This window comes from Acanthopagrus latus, chromosome 9 (genome assembly GCF_904848185.1).
Source record: "Acanthopagrus latus isolate v.2019 chromosome 9, fAcaLat1.1, whole genome shotgun sequence".
Taxonomy (NCBI): Eukaryota; Metazoa; Chordata; class Actinopteri; order Spariformes; family Sparidae; genus Acanthopagrus; species Acanthopagrus latus.
In genome coordinates, this window is record NC_051047.1 from 26,712,582 (window position 1) to 26,739,337 (window position 26,756).

Below are 26,756 nucleotides of genomic sequence, written 5' to 3' on the forward strand. Positions count from 1 at the left end.
ACTAAAGTTGGCAAATAAATGTAGTGAAGTTACAAGTATACACTATTTGGTGCAGGAACAGTGGAGTTAAAGTATAAAAAAAGAATATGAAAGTAGATCAAAGTTCTTCTTAAGTAAAGTACTTGAATAAAAACACTTAATTACTTTCCACCACTGCCAATAATATAGAGTCACATATGCCAGTGGTTGACCCATAATAAACAGTTTACACATGCATGTAAATGTATGTAAAAGCAACTTTTACTATCACTTTTCATACTTAAGTACATTTAAAATCAGATACATAAGACTTTTACTCTAGCACTATTTGTGCGGGTGACTTTGACTCAAGTATGACTTTTAGGTACTAAACCCTGCACACAACAGAGAGTAGTACTACTGTAATACATGTCCTTCACAGACGTCAGGAGTTTCCTGTTTTGAAGTAACTTTATTAAAGTGTAATCTTATTCATCACATCACAGCCTCAAAATGAATTCTGTCACAAATTCACTGAATGGCAGCAAAGAAAGATAAATTAATAAACATTTCTTCTAATCTCAGACTGTCCTCTCCACTTCCTGGCTCAACTTTGTCTTTAATTCTCATCCAGAAATCATCAGAAGTTAAAAGAATCGTAGAAATACTGAAAAATGCCGGCTTACTGTTGAACTGCAGAATGATCAAACTTCACAGGCTGCTTCACCGTCTTCAGGTGAGACTCAACAGGTGCAGGGATTTTCCTTTTCTTTCTCTCTCTGTGCGAAAACAACAGCCGTCTGTAAATCCCGGTGACTGGACACAATCCAGTAAACTAGTGAGAGCAGAAGAAGAAGGAGAAGAAGAAGAAGAAGGCAGGTGATGTCAGTGAGGGAGTTCTCACCTGCTCCATCATCACTTTATACTCCAGCAGGAGGGGGCAGCGGTGTGCTGGTCTGCTGATGTCACAGCTAAGAACAATATGAGGTGTATATTCTCATGGAGCTCGCTGCAGTGTGTGTTTGACCTGGTGAATACTGGAACATGACAGAAGAGCACGAATACGACCTCCAAATCCAAAAAGTTCACAGTAAACTGGAGCAGTAAGGAGGAGTTATATCGTTGTTGTTGTTGGATGCTGTAATAGAGTCAGATACTTTTTAACCTCCATGGCAACAATGATCTGTATTATAATCTTTGTTTTTCTTCTAATATATATATAAGATGGTGTGTATTTTTGCTTTATATTTGTGATTACTTCCTAACAGATCTTGTGATAACGACCTTGACAGCGTCTGTGTGAGTGCACACTGATGCATTCTGTGTATCTGAGGTAGAAACAAGACTTGCCAAGACAACTCACAGCTAAAGTTATATTATATACAGTATAAGAAGAGGACATTGAGCCGATTCCACACAAAATGACCATAACAGGCTCGTATGAAAGCTCTCAGCGGCTGCCAACAGTGTGTCAACGTGACAATAAATGCATGATTTGTTCAGGTTACGGTGGATAAAATGTACAAAACGCTCCAGGAAGTTGTTGATAAAATGACAGTAAATTGTTTGGCTCTCACCGACGTTTCTTCCATGTTTTCTCTCCCTTCCTCAAGGTCGCTGTTGTTGTTTTTTTTTATTTTATTTTATTTTTTTATTGTGTGTCTGGGAGGAAGGATGTCGTTTCCTCTCCAGATTGTAAAACCAACTGAGGTGATGTGATGCTGATTTTGGCTGCAAAAATGAAATAGACTTGACTCGAAAATGTGAGTCATAGTTTAGTTTCTAAATCTGTTAACGAGACCAACGAGACAAACTTGTTACTGAATAATTAAGACTTTAATAATTAAACTGAGACCTGCCTCAGTTTTGCCACTGCAGGCGGTTAATTCTCTCAGCAGCTGATCTCAAACTACTTAAATAGGAAGTGACGATTAAAAAATGAACCACAAGTCCAAATTTTAGACATATTTTCAAGTGAAATTTGAGATTTTATTGTAAGAATATAAAGACACATAGAAAATTCACAAGTTTATTATAAATATTGTTTATATATTGTACCATGAATACCAACACACATGAGGAAAGTGCATAGATGTCTGTATTTATTTGATTTACATTCATTGTTGTACCTTTAACTAACCACAATAGACTTGCTATGATATCATTCAAATAATACAGCTGATTTTAAAACAAAAATTAAACAATCACAAACTGATTCACAGTTTGTTACTGAACTGCGTTTGGACCGACTGACTAACACAGAGGAAATATAACAATCTGAATTTTCATTTGGTGTCATGATTTCATTTGTACCGCAGACGTTAATTCATGAAGTATGAAAGAAAACACACAGATAAAGATTCATTATTGTCATAATTAAAGCAACATTATGTAACTTTTTGACTTTAAAATAAGGATGATAGATGGTTCAGCTTCTTGTAACAAGATGACATGTTTTCAACACATGACATTGTGATGACGTCATGAGTTTTATTTGTAATCGGCACCTAACAAACTGTTACAGACGTGGGATTTGAGTTTACAACAGTGGTGTTGCACAAGATGCCAACTTCTACATAATGCTGCTTTAAATGATGATATATATGAGACTTGTGGTTTAAAAAAAAAAGGACCAAAAGTCCAAATTTAAGACGTTTTCCCAAATGAAATTCAACTTCACATCTGTAGAGCCTTATAAATATGATTTAGTCGATTGATTATGCAGAAGAAAGGTGAAAAACTGAATATCATTAAAGCTGTTATATCTTATCTTCAATATATAAAGATAAACAAAAGTTAACTACATATTTCAGATATATTGTGCACCAATGCATATACACAGGGAACATGAATAAATGTCTATATTTATTAGATTTATATACATCAAGATTTCTCTAACTAACATTTGACAATATGTTTAATCTTTCTTCTAGTGAGAGGAGTGAAGATAATTAAAGAAGACGTAAAAAGAAAGAGAAGAAGAAAGGAGTATTTTTGGATTGGCTGACTATTTGTGTAATAAAGAAAGCATAATTCAAAATGTTGTAGCTTTCATTTGTACCATCTGAACATCTAAATAAATCACTACGGATTTTAGATTAGCACAAGTGAAAACTTCCGCACATTAAGGTGAAGAGATTAACTTGCAGATTAACGTATATTAGTTATACGTATATCAGTATCAGGTCCAGCAGAGTTAGTGCATATCATGATGTGAAACATTCAACAGCTACTGTAAATATAAATATAGTTTGGATCTAGCCCAGTAAAATAACAACAATAATATCACAACAACAAGGAAACAGTTTAAAAAAGAAACGTGAGCGCTCCCGTCCTCTGAACAGCGTCTTGAATTATAAATATGAATCTCTTTCGTCTCACAGACTGTGAGAACATCACAAGATGCTCAGCCGCCTCCTCACGAGCCCTGAGTCATTACTGGTTTCTGCAGAGAGAGAGAGAGAGAGAAACGGACACAATGATTGGCTGTTTGATCGATAATTAATCAGTCACTTCATGCTCAGATCGGGTTAATTAATCTATTGTTAGTTGTGAAATCATTAATAGCAACTCAGACAAAAGAGGATCGACGGCAGGTCTGTAATCTGTTGGATTTAGAAACACGTCGATGATTCACGAATCGTTTGTTATCGTGAGACGTGACGGTCGTGAATGATTACTGAAGAAAAAAAGACGCTAACAGGAAACTAAGAACAGATTCGAAGAACAGAAATAATCATTTTTCAAACGATTGGTGTTCATTGTTTTTAAAACCAAAATCAAAAACATTAACGGCCTCACACTGTGTGAAGTGGTTATGAAGCAAATAGTGATAATGAAAGACAAGAAGGACTTCTGGACCTGATCACGGCTCGGCTCCAAGACATTTGGCTCCCACATGAGCTGCAGAAAGAGCCTCATTCAGCTGAAAACATTTCTCTTTAAACAAACACTCACTCAGTATATTTCACGACTATGTCTCAAATCTTTATCAATAACTTTTAATGACTTCAATCTTTAGAAATCTCGGCTGATGAGACAAAGACACTCCTTCAGTCAAATTCTGTGTGATGCAACAGCACACGTGTTTTAAATCCTTACAGTTTAAAACACGGCAGGTTATTTAAGATCGCAGCAAACAGACATCGCAGCAACTTTTCATTTTCATTCTTCCCTCTCAGATAATTCAGCCGCTAATGGTTCTTTTGGCAGCACGTCAAAAGTGAATTAACTTGTTTAAATTATTTTGAAATAACTTAAAACTCTGAATCCAGCTGGTGCATTTGGCGTACACTTTCAATAATGCAACAAGTGCTCAGAATTTGTTAGTTGACTGAAAAAAAGAGGAAGCAGGAATCAAATCAAATGCGATTATTTCAAACCACCGCAAACTCTGATTGGACACCTGAGGCCAGAAGAAGACAAAGCCCAGTGTAACCAGTTAACGAAGAGTTCATTTCCAACGACAGGCTCGCTCAATAGAGCCGCGCTCTCATTTGCTTATTTCAACACCACTCTTATGTCCACCTGTTAGATATGAAGCTCAAGCCAGCAGCTAATTAGCTTAGCTTAGCATAAAGAATGTAAACAGAGGGAAACAGTGAGCCTGGCGCACAGACTTAAGAGTGGCATCAGTCTAATCATTAGTGTATTTCTATATCAGACTATTAGTTGAATATCCTTCAGGTGTAATTTGTAGAATATGGCCAGTTTTTGAGGGGCAGCATATCATCAGAGTATCTAACAACTGCTACGCTTCACTATCCTTGGGTATAGCTACCGTTAGCTAATTAGCTAAATTAACCAGCAGCCCTGGAGTTTGCCTGGACTGGGACTTCAGTCTCCACAAGAGACGGGATTTGGCAGCCTGACGTGAGAGTTAATGAGGCCGGACACTGGACTGGGCCTGAACATGGCCTCCGAGACCAACTCAAGGGAATATGGAGGTGATCTACAGCAGCTCTGACACTGTCTATGGATGTCATGCTAACGGGCTACGTAAATGTATTTGACATTTCATCAACACTGCTTTCGCTTCTTCTTTTATTTAAAGAATCATTTTTGGACGTTTTCAAACCAAAATTCTGGCCATATCTCACAAATTGCTCCTTTGAGACAGACAAACAAAAACAATCTAAGAATCAGACATTTTCTTTTTGTTTTCCTATGAGTTCTTTTGGTTAAGCTTTTTCATTTTACTTCAGCTGAAGTGGAACTGAACTCTTCTTTGCACCCAGCACCGTCGAGGGGGGGAGGGGGTCATACCGCAGAGGTAGCCCTGGGGGTGGGCTTGGCCACTGGGTTCCTCTGAGTCAGGGAGCCCCTGTAGAGGGAGTTCCTCACAAACCTGTCCACCTGGTCTGGAAACATATTGTACATGCACATCATACTCTCTCGTTTTAAACTTAGCAGATTGTGGTTTCATATTTCACTTCGTTGTCAGGTACAGCACTACTTGAGCTCTCAGCGGCATGACAAAAATAACACTCTGAAAATTGTTTAGTTTAACTACTTTTCTCCTCAGATTATTCTGCCGTTTATAGCTCAGTATGCCTGTGGGAATCCTGCATGTTGAGAATCCACGTATCTGATATACAGATGGGAAAAGTGAAGCTGCTGTACAATAGGACACACTGTTTTCTAGCTCTCAAAACGGATCATCATGTTCTCTGAGTTTAACAAGGTTAAGATGTTTTTGAGTCATTGACAAGGCCCTGGGGATCAGGCTCAAGGGCAGCAGTGTCGGCTCTTACTTGTGGGAAAGTTGTGGGAAAGTCTTCTTGCTTGGATCGGGATCGCGGACTGGAAGAAGACGACAAGTCATTGAGTCAAGCAGGAAGATAAAATCTGCCCTCTGAGTATCTCTGCTTCCTGTGCACTCTGACTCCAAAACTATGGATTTAAAAATAAAACGTAAGTGTAATTAAAAGTCTTTACCCTTCGTCTTCTGTCCACTGGCATCCCGGCAGCATTCAGGGCAGCGATCCGGTTCTCTATGTAAGAAACCTTCAGGAGAGAAAGCGAGAACGTTACTCTGCACACTTCTGCTCTTTCTGTCTCTTCAGAATAAATTGAATATGTCAGCTGAGCTCAGATCAGCCTCTGTTTGCTTGTCTTACCTCACTCTGGGCGCTCTGGACGTTGGCTGCAGCTTGTGCCACCTGGCCCTCCAGCTCCACCAGTATGGCTGTCGAGCCTCTGAAGCTCTCCTTCGATCCCTCCTCCAGAGGGCGCCACTTCCTCTCCAGGCTCTCCGTTGAGACGTACGTCTACAGGAGACATGTGGCCAAATTAAAAAAAAAAGTTTTTTCCATCAAGTACTTTGTTTTTTGTGGGCTGCTTTATGCTTTTAATAGAGCATCAATAGTCGAGAGAAGACAGGAAACCTGTGGGGAACACGGCGCTGTGACTCCTAGACCTCCAGGAACCCTGATCGCACTCTTTATAAATACTTTAAAGTCCTGTCTTTTAACAAACGAGCCAATTGAAGGATTTCATGAACCACATCACGTCATTTTGCGTCCATGTAAACATGTTGGAACCTCTGATCGGACTGATATCAGTTGTAGAAAACTGTCGCAGCTCGTGAAGCATAAAAAAGCTTTTTTTTTCTGTCTGATTAAAAGCAGAACAGAAAGCACGCTGACCTTTGTCCTCCTCAGGCGTAATGGAAACAAAACAGTCAGCTTTACAAATTTGGGCCTAATCAGGTTCTGACTTCAGAGGAGTGTGTGGTAACGTGACCCTTTAAAAACTCTGGAGAGGGGAGATGCAGTTTGAACAGAACGGTGGTGGTTATGTAAGAAAACCACAGTGTCTTTGCTCTCCTGAGCGCTGTGGCTCTGTGACTTTTGGAGGGGAAGAAACGTCGGGGAGAACAGCTCAGACCTCTAAGAAGCAGCTTTTTTATAGCCAACTCTGCATTTCAGAAAATCTGGGATTGATGGCTGCAGAGGAAAAATAAACGCTCGGGCTGAGTGGCCTGATTTATGACTCCAGCGTGCGCTTGAACTGGATTCCAGAAGAGGTGGTATGGAGTTTCATGAGCCAGGCTGTTTGTTAAAGTACAGAATGTGCAACGATCCAGATGTGCAGCAGAATGCGTGTTTCTAATGAACTCTCTGGCTTTAAATGAAATGTTAATACAAAGAACTGTATCTCCCTCTGCTGATGTTTGCTCTTTCAGTGCTACCTTCTCAGGGTGAGTCTGCTGAGGCAGCTCCTCCTCCAGTCTGGAGACGGTGATGCTGGATCTGGATGCGGGTCTGGTGGGCAGTCTGGAGGGTTTGGTCTCCACCTCTGGCCGGCCGGAGCCCTCCTCATCAGAGCTCAGGCTGTGGTCGCTGATGTTGTCCGTCATCTCGTGCAGCTTCTGTCTCAGCTGCTGCTCCTCCAAGTCCACGTCCTCCCACTGAGGGAGAGGAGAGGAGCTGGTAGGAGTCGGAGGAGCCTGGTTGGGTTTAGGAGGAACAGAGGAGAGAATATGTGGCTGAGAAAAACGCACTGTGTGTCTTTGTTTGAGTGAAGGCAGTTGATGTGTCGCCTCCATGCAGGAGCACTGATGGTATTTCTGAAAAACAGAAACAGATCAGAGAGGCTGGCGGCCTTGAATAGAAGCTCCAAACCTTTTTCTTCAGTCATTATCTACAAAACCTTTTACTGACGACTCTTTGACTGTGACAAGTAGTTTTAAGCTTTAGTCTCGTTTCCACCTGTACAAAGCTTTTTGTAATGAAACTACTTTTCAAGAGTCATTTTGTTTTCTGTGTTTCCATCCAATGTAAAGACAAACATAGGTTTGGCAAATTATTCCGCTGATGTATCAGAAAGAAACAGCTGTTTTTTACACGCTACGTCATTTACGTGTGCAGGAAGCCTGGACGACGTTGTTGGTCCATCTGCTTTCTTCTTTAACTCCACATTGATGTGTTGAAGCACATTGTACAGAAGTTTTGAAGTTTCAGCTGCAGATTTTTAAAATTGGCGGATGAAATGAATTTGAAACGTACTAGAAATGTTTTAGAGGGTAAAATAGTGAAATTAAGACAGAGATGCACTAAGTTCCTGTAAAGCTTCTGCGTCTCTGAGGAAAGTTCCTGCACGAACGTGTCTGATGATAAACTGAACTCTCCTGTTACCATGGCGATCATATGGACATGAACACAGACGTGTGGTGTGCAGACTCCGAAGCCACAAGAAAGAGGAAAAGCATGAGGCAATCAAATATTTCTCCACTTGAAGCTCGATAGTCACCAATTACCAGATGAGATAAAGTTCTGTGTTTCGTTCACGGCTCATTATCTGATGATATCGGTGGTTCCAATTAAAAAACAACAGACTGCAAACCCACATGAGACATCGCTGTTGATGAGGAGGATGGACATGAGAGACTGTTTCACTGATGTGAAACATTAAGTTATGATGCATATCTGTACTTTATGTTCCTGAGAACCATTAACTTCTCCTCTCTCCATCTGAACACAAATATCTGAACTTTCTCCTCCTCACATGTTCAAAACTATCCTGTATTTCAGATGTACCGAGACAAAACAAAGACATAAGAAGACGTAAGAAGCCGTAAACAGACAGAGAGGGAGGCTGGAATGTGGAGAAAAGGCGTGTTAGTGTCTCGTATCTGCAGAGAGTTTCTGATTTTCTCTCTTTGTTACTTTACCAACCCAACATGTGTCTATTTGACGTCCTGGGAATGAGACTCAACAATCAACTGTCTTTGTGGTGCGTTCATGGACCGGCTGGGACAAAATCCTACTGATTCTACCTTTTAACTTTAATAGTCTTTGAATTATAATAATATGATGTGAACTTCAGTTAGCTTTGACCACAAAATGTCCTTCAGAGTGAGACTTTTTACTCTGATACTCTGAGTTAATTTTATTACTCTATTACTTTTACTGGAGGCTGAATCGGTAGAAGTATCTGTACTTGTACTGGAGGAATGTGGGTACTTTAACCACCTCTTGATGGCAGTGTTGAGTCTGAAGCAAACAGAGAAGCATCAGTCAGTCAAACTAAAATCAGCTGAAAGATGCTCAAACGTGATCAATCTGTGGGTTGATTATCTCTCACCAGAATTGTCTCCTGCACCTTTAAACCAAACACCACATGATTTGTTTTGGCAGGAAAGCTCTTAAAACGGACCAGAACCATTAATGATTCAAGCACACGAACAGCTCTACTAATGAATATCACTCTTTGCTCCTCACCAAAAAAGGCAAATGACTGGTCCAGCACGCAACATATGTGGCCGTGCATGTAGCTGCATTTTTTTTAAACAGCCCAAAACCACCGAATCCGTACGGAAACATGGCAGTCAGTCAGGAGTCGGTGTGTAAAGGATGAGGCCGATACGTATCCTGTCGCCTCAGACTTAATGAACGTCAGCTGTGTGCAGCTGAAGTGTAAATTCAGAACAGAACAGAACATTTTCTTTACATTTCGCTTGATTACATGAATTTTTGTGGTCAGTAAAGGTTCATAGTTCATATAAAAATTAAGAAAACTGAATGTTTGTTGCTCGTCCATCCATCATTAGTGTGTTCGTTTCTGTTTTACCGTCCTTTCCTCTCTGGATCTGAACATGTTCTTGGCAGCTTTTTAAAATGTTTTTTGTGCAACAGCCGGGCTGAGGTTTGATGATTATGTGATGGTGAAGATGATGAGGATGATTAATTGGTAACTGTGTTGTGTGTTTCGATGGATTTACCTGGTCATATGTTGAGATGACGTTCTGCTCTAAGTGGTTCAGGAGGTTCTCAATGGCTGAAACACGTCTGTTCAGCTCGTTGATCTGGAGAAAGACGAGGAGAAGACACAAACAGGAAAGAAATCAAAAGCACAGACGACTGAAGGTATTAAGGAAAATAAACAGTTTCTTCAAACAACAGATACAGAACAGTCAGACAGTTAAATCACCAAAATAAGAGCATTTCATCTGATACCAGTTTCCCTCAGATGAAGCAAATCAGACAATAAACTGGCACAGGAGGAGATCTTTCAGAGACGGATGACCTTCAGTCTGTGCTGCACGTTCTCATGTTCTCACCAGAGTCTGAGCTCAGAGCCAAATCACCTCATCCACAAATCTGCTTTCACTGTAACTGAGAGGCTCTCTGAGACGACTTGGATCGCCGTAATTCAAAAAATAAAATGAAAATTATGGAAAATTATACGGCACATGTGAAATAAAGGAAGTGTTCCCTCTGATAATCAGTCACGATGCAGGAAGGCTTAATTCTCAAATCAGGAAGAGAAACAGACAAACTGTGTCTGAACACATCCAGCGTCCCTCATTCCTCAGATTCCCAGACGCAAAACATGCTGATTTATTTGATGAAGCAGCCAATCAGGTGTAAACACGTTGTGACATCACATCATTGGGGTGGACGACCATCTTGGAGCGTCAAGATTTGCTTTACAGCTCTGCCATCTTGTTTTTTGGAACTAGAAGTGACCATATCTGCATGAGAGGGTGGAGCTGGGCAGGATATCCTGAGAACTCAAGAACACACCGTCACAGAGCAGCCACGCCCTAAAGCACACCCTGCTTTATCTTTGTCTATTTTACAATAAACAGGATCATAATTTACAAAATGAAAACATCATACCATGTTTAAAAAGACTCTAAACTAGAGATCCAGACCATGAACACATCAGAAAACCATATTCTGAGGTGAGGAATTAAGTGAGAAGTTTGGTCATTTTCTCATAAGCTCACATACAATCAGCCTTCATTTGAAACCAGTTAAGTTGCCCCCTGCTAGAAATAATGCAGGTTTAACATCAGATTAATTTAGAGAGCAGGAAGCTCCGTCTACATTTCATACAGTCGATTCATCGGACATATCTTTGATGTGAAGTTGAGCCTCTCAGGCAGTAATTTCTTGTGTTTTGGCACAACTTAGTTGCATCTTGCTAGTTTTAATTCCCTGACAACTTTACTTTACTATCCAGCTTCTTACTAAAAGTTAAAGAGATATAAATGAACACAGTTTTCTGCTAAATTTAGACCAGATCTAGTTTTTCTTTTTTTTCCCAGATGGAACGTTTCTGTAATCCTTTTTCGTCTTTTGTTATCTTCTCACTGATTTGAAGTGGGCGAGACGGCGTTAACAAAAAAGGTGATGTCATATATTCCTATAACCACCCCCCTCGGTCCAAGTTAAATAAATTGAGATTTGAGAGTTGTTTACTTCTGTTTCCAGGCCACTGTTTATCACATCTGGTCCAGCGGCATCAACACGGCCCTGATGTGGCAGATTAGTGGAGATTATGAGTCGTTTCAAAACTCGTACAAGCGCTTCGGCAGCCAAATGGTTGCATGTCAGACACTCACACTGTCGCTTTCCATTTCCTGTCTGCCTCCTCACTGTCAAGAAAAACAAACGTCTGACTCTGATTGTTCCTGATTGAGTCGAGAATATTTAATGTTTTAGAGGAATACTTCTGGCTTCTTGGCTGCACATGTTTGGATTTTTTGACATGCTAGCTGTCCGCCTCGCTGGTGACGACCAGCAAGACCAGCATATGTTGTGCTTTGGTGCTGGTTTTGGTGCTGGTCTATGCTGTGTTTTTTCCCAGCAGGGTGACTCAAACTCGAGATTTGGGAGTCAGAAACAGACGGTTAGCAAACATGTTTAGCTCAGCATCAGCTACCCAACATTAGCTTGCTCCTAGCTGTCGTAGCTAAGTGACGTCAACTTGCCGGCTGCGGTTTTCTTCTTTGTCGTCTCTCTGCTCGTTCATTTCACTTCCATCTGCAGGATCTGTTGTTGTTCTAACAGACTCGCTCTGTGCCGAGTGTTTTGTCAGGATGATTGATATCAGTCGAGTCGTTCTTTGAGCTCTCCCTCCCTCCTTCCTTCCCTCCTTCCCGCCTGCCTGCCCGCTAACGCTGGACTGTTACATAACCTAACCTTCCCCTCAACTTTCTCACAGCGGGAGGATTTACTTGTTCCCAGCCTTCATTTCTTCATGAGAGAATGTTAAATATTCTACCTTGCTGTGAAACTGTGGCACATGACAGACGTCATATAACAACAATAAGAGCCTCGAGTCCTGATTTGGACAAATATAAATGACTTGAATGCATCTCTGCTCAGAGCCAAACACGGCAGACCAAAGAAGGCTGAAGCTCAGGAGGTAAATCGGCTCATTTAGTAATCGGAAGGTCACTGGTTCAAATCCCGGCTCTGCCTTAGCTGCATGTTGAAGTTGAGCAAGATACTGAACCCCAAAACACCTGCACAGACACTTCAGTTGCGTCCACAGGTGTCACTCAGGTTTTCTATCTTAACCCTAATAAATGTAAAAATATCAAAACTACCATAAAATATTCTATATACTTATACTCCTCTCTCAACGGGTTATGTGTTTCATCAGTCCTGAAAATAAAGCCCAAATATTCCTTCATTTAACACATTTAAATTCCAGTTTGTCAACATGATGCCACTGTTTTTCCAGTGAAAACAACCAAAAATAGTCATTTTCCATATACGTGATATATATACTGTACTTATTTGGCAGTTTTTGACATGTTTAACTGACCTATCTAGTGAAATATATTAAAAATTACAAAAAAATCATCCAGGACCACAGACTGAAGGCCTGGTGATATGGGATGCATTTCTTTTTTGGATGGGTTTTAGCTGCCTGTCTGTAATATACACAGTGTTTTATAAACATATTATACAAATGCATTAATACATCCAAAAATGAAAGTTGTCAGGAGGGTTCGTTTGTGAGCCGTCTGCGTATTAAAGATGTAAACATGCGTCAAACATCTCTTCTTGTTTCTCATCCTGACGTCTTCCTCCACAAACACGATTGAATTGGACACGTCACTCGACTTTTTAGCCTCGCTCGGCGGCACGAATGTTTGCCAAATCGGAAATCAAACGAGAGGAAGCGACACCCGCGCGCTCCCGATGAGTCACCGGCGTCTGAGCGAGCAGCCAATGGGATTCATCGCGGCTGTGTTTGATGTCTGACGGGCACATGTGGGGTCCGTTTGTTTCTCGCAGCGTGTCGCCCAACTGTGAATTCTTGTGTGACAGAAGGTATCAAAGGTGGCCAGGTGGGACTGATAACACCGCACGGCTTAATCACCTCCCTTGTTTTCATATGTCTTATCTTTAATAACCACGGAGAGGACATCCTTTGAATCAGATAATCCGCGTTTCACCTCAATAATTAAACTTTAAGTCTCACAGTGTGTCAGAACACAGGAAGTGGATCCTGGAGGGCGGACGGGGACACGCGTAGACCGATTCCAGCCAAACTTCACAGTAAACAAAGTCTGTTTTCGATCTGCTCCCCACGAACACTTGTTGTGATCCGTTCCAGGGACCGAGCTGTATGCAAACACATAAATAGACCCTGATGTAACGTATGTATCCGCCTCTGATCTGCAGCTGTCGCCCCGAGATCACTCAACATGTCAGCCTGGATGAACTCAGCGTGTGACTGTGGCTGTCGTCCTGCAGATAATCAACATTAAGTTTATCATTTTTGTTTCGTTTAACTCTTTTTTATAATGAACAGATTCCTTCCAAGAGCTCAGAGTTGCACCACGGGGTCGAATCGAGTTGATATTTTTCTAATAATTATTTTTTCCCCTGAATGAACTTTTTTTAAAGATCTCACTGACAGTCACGTCAACCCCCTTTTTTTTGAAAATACACTGATTGGTTTCCTCTTGATCTCAAATCTTTGAGCCAAAACTGTGTCAAGGGAAACAATAAACTTTTATATTACATTAAAAAAATCCAGATGGCTCGTTGATTGATATCAGACAGAATATCCATCCGTGCAGTGATGGGAACCGATTGCATAAGAAGTTTCAAACATTGCAAACTATGAACGTCTCATCCGTAGTTCCTAATGTGTGTGTGTGTGTGTGTTAACACGATGGACGATGCCATAAAACTTAATTTGATCAGATATATAAACTAAAACCAGGAGAGGAATCACTGAAACAAATACTTTTTATTAACAAAAGCAGCTCATGTCATGGTGATTTATGAGCTGAAGGCAACGAGGAAATTATCTGCCAGAGGTGGCTGTTTCATTTTAATCTTCAATAACTTCTTAATTACTTAATTAAATGCACGTTAACTCACACTTCATGAGAAAGTGACAAATGTTTATATTGTATTTGTCCGACCGTCACACGGGTCCAATGAAGCACTGGGAGCAAACAAGTTGGCATCTCGCTAAAATGTCTATCTGTCCTAATAAGTGAACAACTTTCCACTTTACGTTATGTTGAGTTTTTCTCTGCTGCTCTCAGAGGCGAACTTCAGAAAATATCTGACATAAACACACAGTTTTCCTCGAGGGACCAAGATGTTTGTCAGAAGTGTATCAAAGAAAATCATGATTCATACTGATTCATATTATTATTATAGTCATTTTAACCCTGTGTGTGTGACATGTAACTGGTCTTTAATGATTAAATGCAGCTCTTGGTTGATTTTGCTTCATAGCAATTAAAGTTTCATTAGTAATTTACACCGTATTTCACTGCCTGAAATGGTGGATCATCAAGTTTTCTATCTGTCGTCTGTTTGGGCATTTGTCGTAGAAAATTTGTTAAATCTGAATAAAATTATGAGGCATCCACACAAAGTTCCTTCATCAGTACATGTGCATTAACACACAGTGAAAGGGAAGAAAAAGGAAAGGAGTGGTCGTGTTTTTAGACTGTAATCCAACATGAGGTGGATCCAGTATTTTGCCACTGATTAAATTGTGTTTATACTCAAAATAAAACGTAGTTATTGGAAATATTGATACGTTTGGGATTGATCCGCCCAACACTAATGCAGAACAACACTCAGAGACATTTCTCCACCCAAACAAACCTTCTACTGCTGTTTTACAACAAGAACAAATGTTTTCATGAGCTTCTGCCAAACATATATAAAGTCAGAGGCTTTTATGCGACGATAAAATATAATAATATGGATGATGATAATAAAGACCTGCGGCGGAGGGTTCATTGAGTTCAGGCTCTCCTGCGAGGTGTGGGTGAAGCCCAGGTGAGACTGGTACAGCGGGTAGAGCTGGCTGTGGTCGTCCTCCCCCTCGGAGTCGTCGGGGCCGGGCAGGTAGCTGCTGCTCCGGGGGCGCCAGGCACTCCCGCTGCCGCCGGAGGAGTAACTGAGGCGGGAGACGGAGCGAGAGGGATTCGTCCGGTTGTCTGTGAACACGAGGTCATCTGGAGGAGATGTGAGATGAATCAGTAAATAAATTGGACGTGCTGGTGTTTGACTGTCTTCATGTGTGAGTTGGACAGTTTCAGATATCAGATTAAAGACAATCTTTGGCACAGAGTTCTGATCCGTATCATCCAGCTCTGCTACTAACTTACTTTGTGTTGAAGAAACTGCTTTAAGGTGAATCAAGAAGAATAAACAAGATGCTAAAAGTAAAAGTAAGTAAATAATCTGATTCATCAACATAAACTAAAGAACATCTTTTCACCCTGTTATGCAATGTAATATATATACGATTTTATTGATTTAATTTGGAATAATAAGTTTGTCCACAGTAATAAACTCATGTCATGGAAGACAATGTGTCATAAATGAAACATGAATTATGTTTTGATGGGCTTCTCTCTGATAACATCTCTTACGATGTATAATATTGTTAGAAACACGTAATAATGTTACCTTAAACAGACAGCTTTTTAAAAGTTGTTAGCTAGCAATCTAACTAGCCAACAAGCTACCAAACTGAACAAGTTGACCACTGAACAGCAAGAAAGCTACGTTAGCTTCAAAGCTACAAGTATTCTATGTGAATTATGGTAATTAGGCAAATGTTAGTTGAGAAATTTAGACATAAGTTACATACAGTGTGGAAACGTGACCTTTTCATTGTCAGAGATACTGTATGTGTCATTGTTTTTGGGCTAATTCTTTAAGAGTTGCGTTAAGCTAGTTAACCCTTCGAGATCTCTGTATTTTCTTTATTCTTCAACACTGTCAATAACACTACAGCAAGGCTCCTTGAATGAAGTTTGTGTTTGTCTCGGCCTTTACCTTGCTGTGAAGCCCTCCTCAGGTCCAGACCTTCGTGTTGCTCCTTCAGAATCTGGCGGAAAACAGAGGCCATGTCCGCCTCCGCCAGCATCGACTCCCTCCTGCCTCCGTCCACGTCCATGATGTCTTGGGAGACCTGGGCCTGAGGACGAGGACGGAGAGCGGTGAGCTGTTGTGACGCAGTGGATCTACATTAACAAATCAACAAAACTGAGGTGACAGTCCTCTTAATTTGATGTTTTAATGGCAGTAGTTTGGTGTGTTGGCTGAAACATCTTCTCTGCTCGTCATAAATCGGCTTTTTAAGCTCATTAGATCCATTTTTCCTCAACCAAACAGCCACCGTGTCTCGAATTCCTGCCACTTGGGTCTCTTTACGTTTGGTTCCATTCTGTCCTGTCAGACGATTCTGTTGATGAGCTGACAGGATGTGTTAGCATCTGTTGCACACAAACATCCACATTTGGATGTACACAACGGGCGTATTGTGGCCAGATACCAGAATGAATAACGACAGGGCTCAGCACTAATAACATATTGTCTGGTTGAATCAGACAGTGTTTGGCAAAGACAGAAAACAGAAACAAGCAGAAGCAGAAACAGACAGAGGGACTGTTGTGTGATTGCATGCAGATCAGTCTGGTTCTGGGCTATGAAATGCCGGTTCTGGGTTTTTCTTTTTTGGTCCAACATTTACCTGATTTGGCCGTCCTCTGGGTTCGATGAGGTAGTCACAGCCCAGCTCGAAATCAAAGGGGTCGACAGTTAGCCGCCTTTTGGCCTTTTTCATCTTTGGAGAGCAGAAAGAAAACACCAACGCCGACCGAGAGGAGAGGAGAGGAGAGGAGAGAGGAGAGGAGAGAGGAGAGGAGAGGAGAGAGGAGAGAGGAGAGAGGAGAGGAGAGAGGAGAGGAGAGGAGAGAGGAGAGAGGAGAGAGGAGAGAGGAGAGAGGAGGGGAGAGAGGAGAGGAGAGAGGAGAGAGGAGGGGAGAGGAGAGAGGAGAGGAGAGGAGAGAGGAGAGAGGAGGGGAGAGAGGAGAGGAGAGAGGAGAGGAGAGAATGATGATTCAAATGAAAGAGTAATTGACCCGAAGAGAGGAGAGGGAGAGTTCAGAACAAAAAGAAATCCCCACCACAGAAAGATATTTCACACTGATTATCAAAAATTAATCACAGTGCTGCCAGCTTACTCTGACCCATAACTGACAACCATCTGCAACACCTAGAAATGATCTTGTGACCCTCTGAGGGGTCCAGATGCCTAATTTGAGAATCAATAATCCATGAAAGAGCGACATAATAGGAAAAAAAAGGCTTAACAGTCTTTACTAATTGTGCAAAAGACAGATCCAATCACTGGCTATCTGGATATTTTTTCAGAAAACCAGATCCTGAAAACTTTGACTTAAATAAAATGTTATTGCAGGAGAACATCTGCTTTGCTGTTTGACTGTGTGGCCTATAAAGACAGTAATTCATTTTAAGACCCGTGTTAGAGAACGAGGAGGCTCTTAAACGAGACACTCTGAACCCCTTCAGGCTCCAAAGACTTCTCTGAGTTTGAAAATGACCTCTTCCTGAAGGCACTGCCACACCTGGACCAGTAGAGGGCGCTCTGTCGAAGTGAAAATCACACAGGGGGAAGCAGGAAACTCCACGCCGCCTCCCTGTAGTTTAAAGCATCCATCAGAAGCCCTGTCATACGTTATATAAATAAAACTGCAGTAGTCACGTTGGAAACGAAGCATCCAGCGACCCAGGAGAGCCCGAGAGTCCTGTCAACGCTTTTTCTCTCCGCTGCAGTGACTGAAAATAAACAAAGCTGAGCTCCCACATTACACAGAGACTGTGGTGTAAACAATAGTAGTTTAGCTTTTATGATGAATTCCAGTGGACTCCAGAGTTCCCCCATTTTTTTTTTTTACAGTCTCAGGACTCGAACCAGAGGCTCTTTCAACTCCACTCGCCCTCTTTCATGTCTGCGATTATGTATGACAGCCTGGTATTTACCCACAATACACTGCGGCCACTGCCGGTTGGACCGTGCCTAACCTTAGTCGTCACGAGCTGTCAGAGCGCTCCGGGCGTTCGTGAGGACGGGTGAGATCCTGCAGATACCCCCAGCGCAGAAACACCTCTTGCTTTTCAACAGAGGAAGGAGGCGAAACACAGCAGACCGTGTCAAGATGTTTCAGGACACGTGTGTCTGCTGAGCGCTGATCTGAGCTCGAATGAATGAAGTGGCCTGTTTTGCAGATGAGCTCTGATTTGCGCTCTCTAAAACATTTTTAATTAAGGAACAGGCAACATGTCAGGCACGGGGGAACAAGTCAACAAACACGAGTTGATGTCTAAACATGAATTAGCTCTGAAATGCACCAGAGCTACTCGTGCTGTGCTGTGTGGGTACAAATTGATATCTGCTTCTTGTTTTATGATGCATAACACTGGAACGTCGCTCTGCTCTCCACAAGCTCACTTAAAACTTAAGCACCTAAAAACGAGCTGCAGGACGTCGAGTTACTTTATGTTCTCGACAAGAAAACACAGAGAAAGAACCACATGTATGAAACATTTAAAAAAAAAAACTAATGAGTTACCTCTTTGTAGTGTTGTGAATCTGTGGCGTCCATACTGTGCTCCTCATATCCATCTGCTGAGAAAGGAAGCACACATGTTTGTATATTTATACATATTGGCAGACAAAAGCGTCTGATGTCTGGAAGGCAATGCAGTCCTAAAAAAGAAAATCATGTAGCATTCCTCTATACGTGCATGCATTTGTCAGCCAGACCTCTTTCGAACCCATGAGATGACTCCTAACCCCGACGACCTTTGTTCGCCTTGCAGCAAATCAAACGCTCCTTTCTTTCCGTCCCAGCTGAGCGCGTACAGTGCGAGAAGGCCTGAGACAGAACATTGTGTGTTTTCCACATTTCAGCACCTCTTTATGGGAGCGTTTATGAGCCAGTTGCATTTCTGCATAACAGTTGGGACTTGGAGCAAAAAAAATGCTGCAGGGAGAAGCAAAAGTTCAAGAATGTGATAAACGTCGAACGCTTACGCAGAACAACAACATGGTTCACACACACGACAGTAAACAACTGTGAACTGTTACAGAAAAAAATACCCATTATACAACTACTGAAATGTAATACTATGATAATAATATAATAACAATAAGAAAAGCCACTTATATAGTTTGTTTTAAAGGTGTCATTTGTTGTAACGTTAGCTAATTAGCTCATCACTATGTTAGCCGCGGAGCCAGTGGACCTCGTCTTGGGTTGGGAAAATAAGGAAACTAGAATTCAGAAGGTGTACAGTTCGATTTTTCTGCATTCTGAAGCTCATTATATGTCTATATAGTAGAGAGCCATGCAGTGCATTGTGGTAATGGAGCGCGGCGTTGAAAGTTGAATTCCGTCACCGCTTGCTGAGACTCCAGAAGACCTTTAAAAACTAAAGTTAAAGTTTAGGAAGAACGATTCTGTAACTTCATGACTTATTTCTTGCCTTAAATGTCTTCAGAAACTTCACAATTCACAGGGCTGATTTTATAATAAATAATAAATAATAATAATAAATACATCTCCAAATGAGCTGCTGTTTCTTCATATTAAACTAAAATACTGTCCATGTCTTACAAATTGCATCTTTGAGGCCTTGCTGACTCTCACTGACTAAAACTTCCCTGGATCTGTTCTTCTTCTCCTGATGTGCCAGCGTGAATAGAAACCAGACGAGCGCTGACTGACTGTACCAGCCTCACCAGAACATTCTGGTCTGTTCCCAAACCCACTGCTCCCGCTGTGGGAGGCCTTCAAGACTTCAACGTCTATATGAATCATTGAAAAAGTCTAATGATGAATGCGTAACGCTGAGACGAACCTTAAAACAACATTGTATTTATGTTCACAATCCACTGAATACTCTTACAAAATTATGTTGTAAGTGAACGAGGCTTCACACGAGTTATTAGACATTAATGTGACCTCACAGTGGATCTAAAGAGGACCACACACACGGCTGGATTAAGCTTCTAAGTGGCTCTGAGGGAAAAAGAATCTGTGGGCTGAACCACTCGACCACTGTTTGTGGTAATTTAGCGAAACGCATATTTATTTAGGAATATGAAGGGCTCATTATCATCACAATAAAACTGGTTATTACATTTTTTTTAATGGATACACACAAACAAACTCCCAATCAAATTATTGGGTTGATGGATGTAATCCGCCTGCTTTTTTTTCTAATCCATCCTCGACCACACAGACGCTGGAAATGGTTTCAACATGTCTGAAAATTAGTGCATAAATGGTCTAATGTGAACAGCTTAGAGCAGAAAACTGTAACAGAACATGTCTGACCAGGGTTGTTTCCTGGATTAGTCACACAATGAGGTCATGAGTCTCCTCAAGAGTCCCATCTGAGAATAATCACTAAACTGATAAAACGATATTATAATGCTGCGACAAACAGTCGTTAGACAGCTTGATTTAATTGATTTTTAGCCATGCTAGCACTTTAGCCAGGGAGATGGAATGACTATAAATGAAGGTAAGCTAAAGTAAGATAGTAAGACAGTTAGTAGCGGATTGGATAAATGATTAACACGTTAGCATGCAACAGTTACACAAATTCAGATCTGTCACAGTGCTGTTGTGGTGAAGGATGGACTGTCGGCATTACAACGGCTAAATCCCTGCAACAATAAGTTAAGAGTTGCTAACTTGTTTGGACTCGTAACATTAGTGACCGTTTTGATTTTTGATAGAGGAGGCTTCAAATGACGGGCTTTTACCAACAGCCTACATCAGCACCGGTATGCATTCAGAACCAACAGATCCACAGAGGAAGCCGTATCCACTGCCCGCCCCTCAGTCTTCACACGCCTTGAAAATAACAACAGCTACATCAGGATGCTGCATGTTGACTTCAGTTTCAACACAATCTCACCCTTCAAGCTGATTGGAGAACTTCACACTGTGCTCAGGTAAAAAGACACAAACACAAACAGACCTCAGAGAGTTTCGGTGCTCGACACCAGAGATCTTTCATTCGTTGCTCTGGGATGTAGTTGAAAAGGACTCAATTTTGATTTGCAACCCTCGTCTTGTTCCATGATAAATAAATCAACCTTGTAAGTCAGACTGTTAGCATGCTCACATTAGCATTTAGCTCAAACCACACTGGTCCTTTATGTACAGTCTCAAAGAGCTGCTAGCATGATTGCTAGCTCGTCTTGTTTTAAGGCTGCTTGGATTAAGATCTGGTTCAAAGCACAGAACTGTTAAAGGAGCAGTATGTTGGATTTAGTGACATCTAGCGATGAGGCTGCAGTTTGAAACCAACTGAATACCCCTCCCATTCCCCTGTGAGTGTGCAGGTCCTCTCTAGAACCAGACTTTGTCCTTCCTGAGCTACTGTTGAAACACAGTGATGCAACCTGGTGGACTCGTTAACGAAAAAAGTTACCGAGGAACCTGATTTGGTTGTTTAAATCACTTCTTCTATAGAAATGAAAGAGGCGAGGTTTCTAATTTTGCCATTAGGGAACTTTAAGATGTGGCTCAGCAAATTGGGATAATTCAGGTGGTTCTGACTTTCCACATAAAAAACAATAATCTGCAGCAGCAGTCACACCATTAAAACTGGAGCAGCCGGAGTCAGTAAGTAATTCAGTTAAGCTCCTTTTATATGCAACGTATGTGGACAAAGACTCTGTTGTGAGCATCGGTGTTACATCTCCCAGCTGTACGAGGAGGATGACACCCTCCGAGCTTTGGGGGCCCGACGGACCACAGCACCAGGAAACATACAGCATGTGTGTGTGTGTGTGTGTACAGTTGTGCATGGTGAATTAAATCCAGGTGGTCGCATGAATCTGATGAGTTGCTGATGGTTTCAAACATAATGCATCTGTTAACATGCATATTTATGACAAGGTTTCATAACTACATCTTCCATCTGTGCACGACGGATTCCACATAAATACATGACAAACAGGAGTTTTGTTCTCCCACCCTCTCCCTCTCTCTGTCTCTCTCTGTCTCTCTCTGTCTCTCTCTGCTTCTGGTTCTCAGCCGGACTCCGGGCTCAGAATGGGAGACATGTGACTGGTTGATCACAAGACCCGCTGGGCTCAGCCAGCCAACCAACTCGCTCTGCTTCCCTTCCCCAAAATCCTCCAGGGTGACTCAGCGTAAGCAGTACCAGGAGTTGTCTCCTCATAATTCATTGATCTCCTGATGCTATGATCTCACTTGGAGACCTGCTGTGTATAATAACGCTGAGGGCCGATGTGCTTCGAGGGGCACTTGTTTGATTTGCTCTGGGTGTGGCCGGAGGATGTCGGCAACATTTGGGGAGAAACTTCAAAAAGACGGCAAGATGTGCTGGAAAGGTTTTGATGAAGCTGCATGTCATCACTGCATCGGACTTTAAACACCGCAGCTGTAAACATAAACAGGACTTTTCACCACGTTAGCATCTCTGGTTATAATGTCTCCAGAGCCACAGTAGTGCTGCGTTAATGTCCCACTTAAAGTCCATTGGTCAGTTCTGGACAGAAAACCTGACATCGGAGCTGCATCCAGGCCGATCTGTGACAGCTGTGAGGAGCCGGAGTCGGAAAAACAGGAAAGATTGAAGAGATTAAATCCCTGTGACAGATCTGGCAGCCTCCTGATGACTTCTTACTATCTGTAAAAGAGACAGGAAACTCCATTCCTGTGACTCAGTGTCACAAAAATGACGGGTCTCAGAGACAGATGGGAGGCAAATTAAAGAAAGACAGAAGCGTCTCAGTGAGGAGTCGGGCCGTCAGGATCTGCCAGAACGAGCTTCAATACTCCCCGTTAGAGATTGTGCAAGTGTGCTGGCCTCTGATACAAATTACACTCCTTGATTTGGTGTTATTTATGATGTTCCTAATCTCCCACATGGTTTCCATCCGACTGAGATTTGGTTATTAGCATTCAATCGAAGTCCAAGCTACCGGCTTGTACTTGAGGACAAAGGGTGAAGGTTTGCGTATGGACAGCGAGGACATATCCCTGCTAATGTTGGGAGGACAGGATCATCCTTTATTATGATTGAGCAAAATCCTTTTAATTCTTTTTGGACTGAAATCACCAAACTATAACTCTACAGCAAGGATCATCTGTCTGTCTGTGTTTTGATTAGCTCAAGAACTGTTTATTAGGTCGACTTCACACTTGTCAAATTTGTCGCTGAGGACCAAAAGACGTGCAGTGTCGAATTTAGCGCAGTTTGGACGTGTAAAAACCTTCAATATTAATACGTTTTGAACACCACTTTGAGCTCCAGCAGGCGTGGCTTCAGCGCTCTCACCCTCAGAATAATAACATGTCACTACAGATTAGATTATCGTACCAAACGGGGAAGCAGACATAAACAAAATGGAAATTTGCAATGGTGCAGCAACTCGCTGTGGCAGTCTGGATGAGTGTGGAGACGTGGGCAACATTTGTTTTCTATTTCTAAGTCAGAGCTGGAGGTGAGATTTGCAGCTAGTATGCTAGTTAATTAATTAATAAAAGAAATGTTATCCATAAAAGAGCACAAGACGAAAGAAATGTAGAAGGTTGTGAGTAGCTTTTTCACTCGTCTCATTAATTCCCACTGATTTAAACAGCCTGTGTTTAATCTCTTAAATGAAATGGGTGTTTTTGTTCTCAGCAGCAGACATAATTAATGAGCCAATTAGTCTCCTAACGACATGACCAAAGTGCTGCGTTCAGTCCGGCCTCTTGAACAGGTTTGATGTAGGATGTCTTCACTTAGAGTCAATAAACACGGTCCAGTTCTCCAACGTGAACTTTGCGATGACATCGTTCACAGATGCTGAACTTCATGCTGATGTTTCACCAATTTCCAGTTGGCAGAGTGCGATCCGAGAGGCCGATACACATTTTCCATGCAGTTACAGTACAGTGTGCAGCTGCTGAATCTCCTCGAAGCCTTTCATTTATTGAGGATTTCTTACGGTAAGCTCAAGCTGACTTCTAGCGGTGCTCTGTGACTCCGGCAGGCTCAACTCCTGACCTGCAGCTCCTCCCGAGGGCTCGCACAGAAATGAGCGGAACAGATGCGTATTGGCTAAAGTTGCCCCTTCAAAGGCAGCCCGACCTGAGGCCTGACGCTCAGCCACATTTGTAACCTTTGATTAGCGCGGCTTCAGATTCATGAAGACGTTCCCGCTGGCAGCTGCACAGGATGACTACAGTTTCTGACTGTTGACCAGAGACCAGCTCCGGTCAGCTGATGCAGGGTTAATCTCTTTGCTGAAAGGCCTCACTGACAGTATAAAAGCCTGATAATCGTTTTCTCACCACATCCTGGTTTTCACAAGGGGATAAAAGAATCAAAACATTCCCGATGCCAGTTTTAAAAATCACTTTTCACAGTTAGATTAATGTTGGGAAACCTCTGAAACCTTTCAACAACCACCCACTGAGCTATCCTGATACCTAGTTAACAGAATAATGTTGGTAATGCACATTTCTGCAAACCACAGTTGAAACACCATGTGTCTTTGTCTTGGAACGTCACATTTTTTTAGGGATGTTTTCAACGCTGTGTTTATGGTCTGGTAGGCACAAAAAACAGTTTAACGGGGTTAGGAAAAGATCATGTTGGCATAAACGCAGCTCTAAAAAGTTCCCGTCATCTCACGTTAAGAATTTATTGTTTTGTTGCGACAAATGCAGCATGAAAATGTCCAACGTCTCATTGTAAATACCTGTCGGTTCACGTTACAAAATTTTTACCGCCACTTTGAATAGTGGTCTTTCTGACATCGGCCTTCTCGCCCAGCTGTCATGAACGCACCATCCCCTCCACATCCTGACATGAAATTCAGCAGATGTACATGTAATGTGACTGTGATGTGACACCTTTAGAAATGTTAATATAATATGCATGACGTGCACAAATTTGGATATATTTGTTGTTTGCAGCAGCGTAAAATGCCAAAATGTGTTTGTGGAGACTGTAATCTTGTATCTCGATTATAAAAGTTCTCACCTTCGAGCTCACTCTGAGAGCAGCTGTGTTGTCCACTCAGCCTCTTGAAGAGCGATCGCATCACCTTGGCGCTGCCGAAGCGCTTGAAGCGTGCTCGAACATTTTCGTGGTACCACTCCAAAGTACCGATCTTCAGGACTCTGATAAAGGAAACGATGGGGACAGAATAGATGCAGTGGTTATGTGAATGTGCCTCTTATGTCACACAAAGCAACGGCCTGAAGTAACTGACAGCTACGGTGAACAAACAAAATGGAGTGCAGGTTTCAACATGAGATCCATAGCATGATGTCTTCCAGACATCGGCTGAGGTCAGTGAAAGGGCCTTTCAGTGCGCCGCCTCATCTGAGCAAACAACAGTATAACGGTAACATATGGAGCTGGAACGAGCCGCTTGTATCAGATTCTGTTGCTGCTAACAAAGAGAAAAACTGGTGTAGCGGAGGAGATCTGAGCTGTGACTGTTGAAATGACAGCCGCCAAAACGTCCATCAAAGCTGCGTGTGCGGCCAAAACCTGAGAGAGACACCGAACCTTCAGCTGCTGAATGAAATCTGTAGCCCACATTTGTTATCACTCAGACTGAGCGTGTTTCAGAAACACATAACTGCAAATATTCAGATCTTGGTTCAGCTGCCAAACCAAACTATTTGTCCACTAGATGCTGAAAAAGCTCACAAATGTATTGATTCACCTCGATATAACCTTGACTTTACCTCACACCATTCGCATAAAAAAAGGCCTAAACACAAATTTGGCCTGTAAACAAGTTATTTTATGCTCCTTTACGGATCACAATACTGTTTATGTTTCGTCACACAGTTTAACGTTCAGTATACCGGAAAGGGAAATGATTTGGTCTGTTCTCTCCCAAACGTTGGGGTCACGTCCCCACATGTGGCTGCCTGATGTGCAGATGCAGGGCTGCATGAAGCTGAAATATGTGGCGTCACCTGACATCGAGCACAGTTGTTGTGGTGTAAGGAAGCTCTCCTGGTGAGATACTAAACTAGCAAAAATGTTGGCGAAGTTACTAATTCTACGGTGATGTGATCTCTGCAAGAGCAAGAGGGGATCATACATTAGTGACAGTATACAGTTACAAGATAAAACATATAGCATGAGTGTGCATTTTCTTTTCTTTTTTACTTTATCAACGGTGATGTGTTGTAGTTTCTTTCTTGAGACAAATGTACTTACTGTAAGTTGCTTTGGACAAAAGCATCTGCTAAATGTAAATGTCTCTTAGACTTATACGATTTGAGCACTGAGTGGTTTGGTTGCAGGAAATCGTGGCGGCGGCGTGTCGTGTTTCCCAATCCTAATTTGTGTAAACATTACACTCTGGCTACTTAATGCCACCGCTACCGGCATCACACGACACCTCTGGAAACTCCTGAAACACTATGAAAACTGCATTTTGTCAAGTTAAAATGAAGACAGATTCTGCAGCTGCATGACTTTTTGTAATTCAAGAGAAAGTTTAAAAACGAGCTGTCATGTTGGTCCAGTTTGCAATCCCAGATCAGTGGCCCACGAGTAGCTTGTGTCCAACAAACCTCTTGGTTTATGCTGATTTATCTGCTGATCAATTGAAATTTGGGGGCAGTGGCGTCTCTTGATCCTTCACCTTTATCACCTCGACACCATCAGCTAATGTTCTCCAGGAGAAACAACATT

The 26,756-nt window shown here is 41.9% G+C and overlaps 1 protein-coding gene across 8 annotated transcripts in view; it reads right to left on the bottom strand.

Moving 5' to 3' along the window:
* Positions 1-2,038: 2,038 nt before the first annotated feature.
* The window catches only part of mlphb (melanophilin b), a 48,386-nt gene continuing 23,668 nt past the window's right edge, over positions 2,039-26,756 (bottom strand). For 4 of the 8 annotated variants that reach the window (XM_037110815.1, XM_037110814.1, XM_037110813.1 and 1 more), the window contains 12 exons: positions 25,077-25,216; positions 18,626-18,681; positions 16,723-16,815; positions 16,026-16,167; positions 14,961-15,196; positions 9,683-9,766; positions 7,151-7,408; positions 6,078-6,227; positions 5,896-5,964; positions 5,712-5,760; positions 5,224-5,318; positions 2,039-3,403 (listed from right to left, as the gene is read on the bottom strand). In XM_037110815.1, the coding sequence (XP_036966710.1) occupies positions 3,377-3,403; positions 5,224-5,318; positions 5,712-5,760; positions 5,896-5,964; positions 6,078-6,227; positions 7,151-7,408; positions 9,683-9,766; positions 14,961-15,196; positions 16,026-16,167; positions 16,723-16,815; positions 18,626-18,681; positions 25,077-25,216 (1,399 nt within the window). In that variant the 3' untranslated portion in view covers positions 2,039-3,376. Of the gene's footprint in view, positions 3,404-5,157; positions 5,319-5,711; positions 5,761-5,895; positions 5,965-6,077; positions 6,228-7,150; positions 7,409-9,682; positions 9,767-14,960; positions 15,197-16,025; positions 16,168-16,722; positions 16,816-18,625; positions 18,682-25,076; positions 25,217-26,756 lie in introns of all 8 variants that reach the window. The other 4 variants (XR_005077146.1, XM_037110816.1, XM_037110818.1 and 1 more) reach the window with 4 other exon arrangements.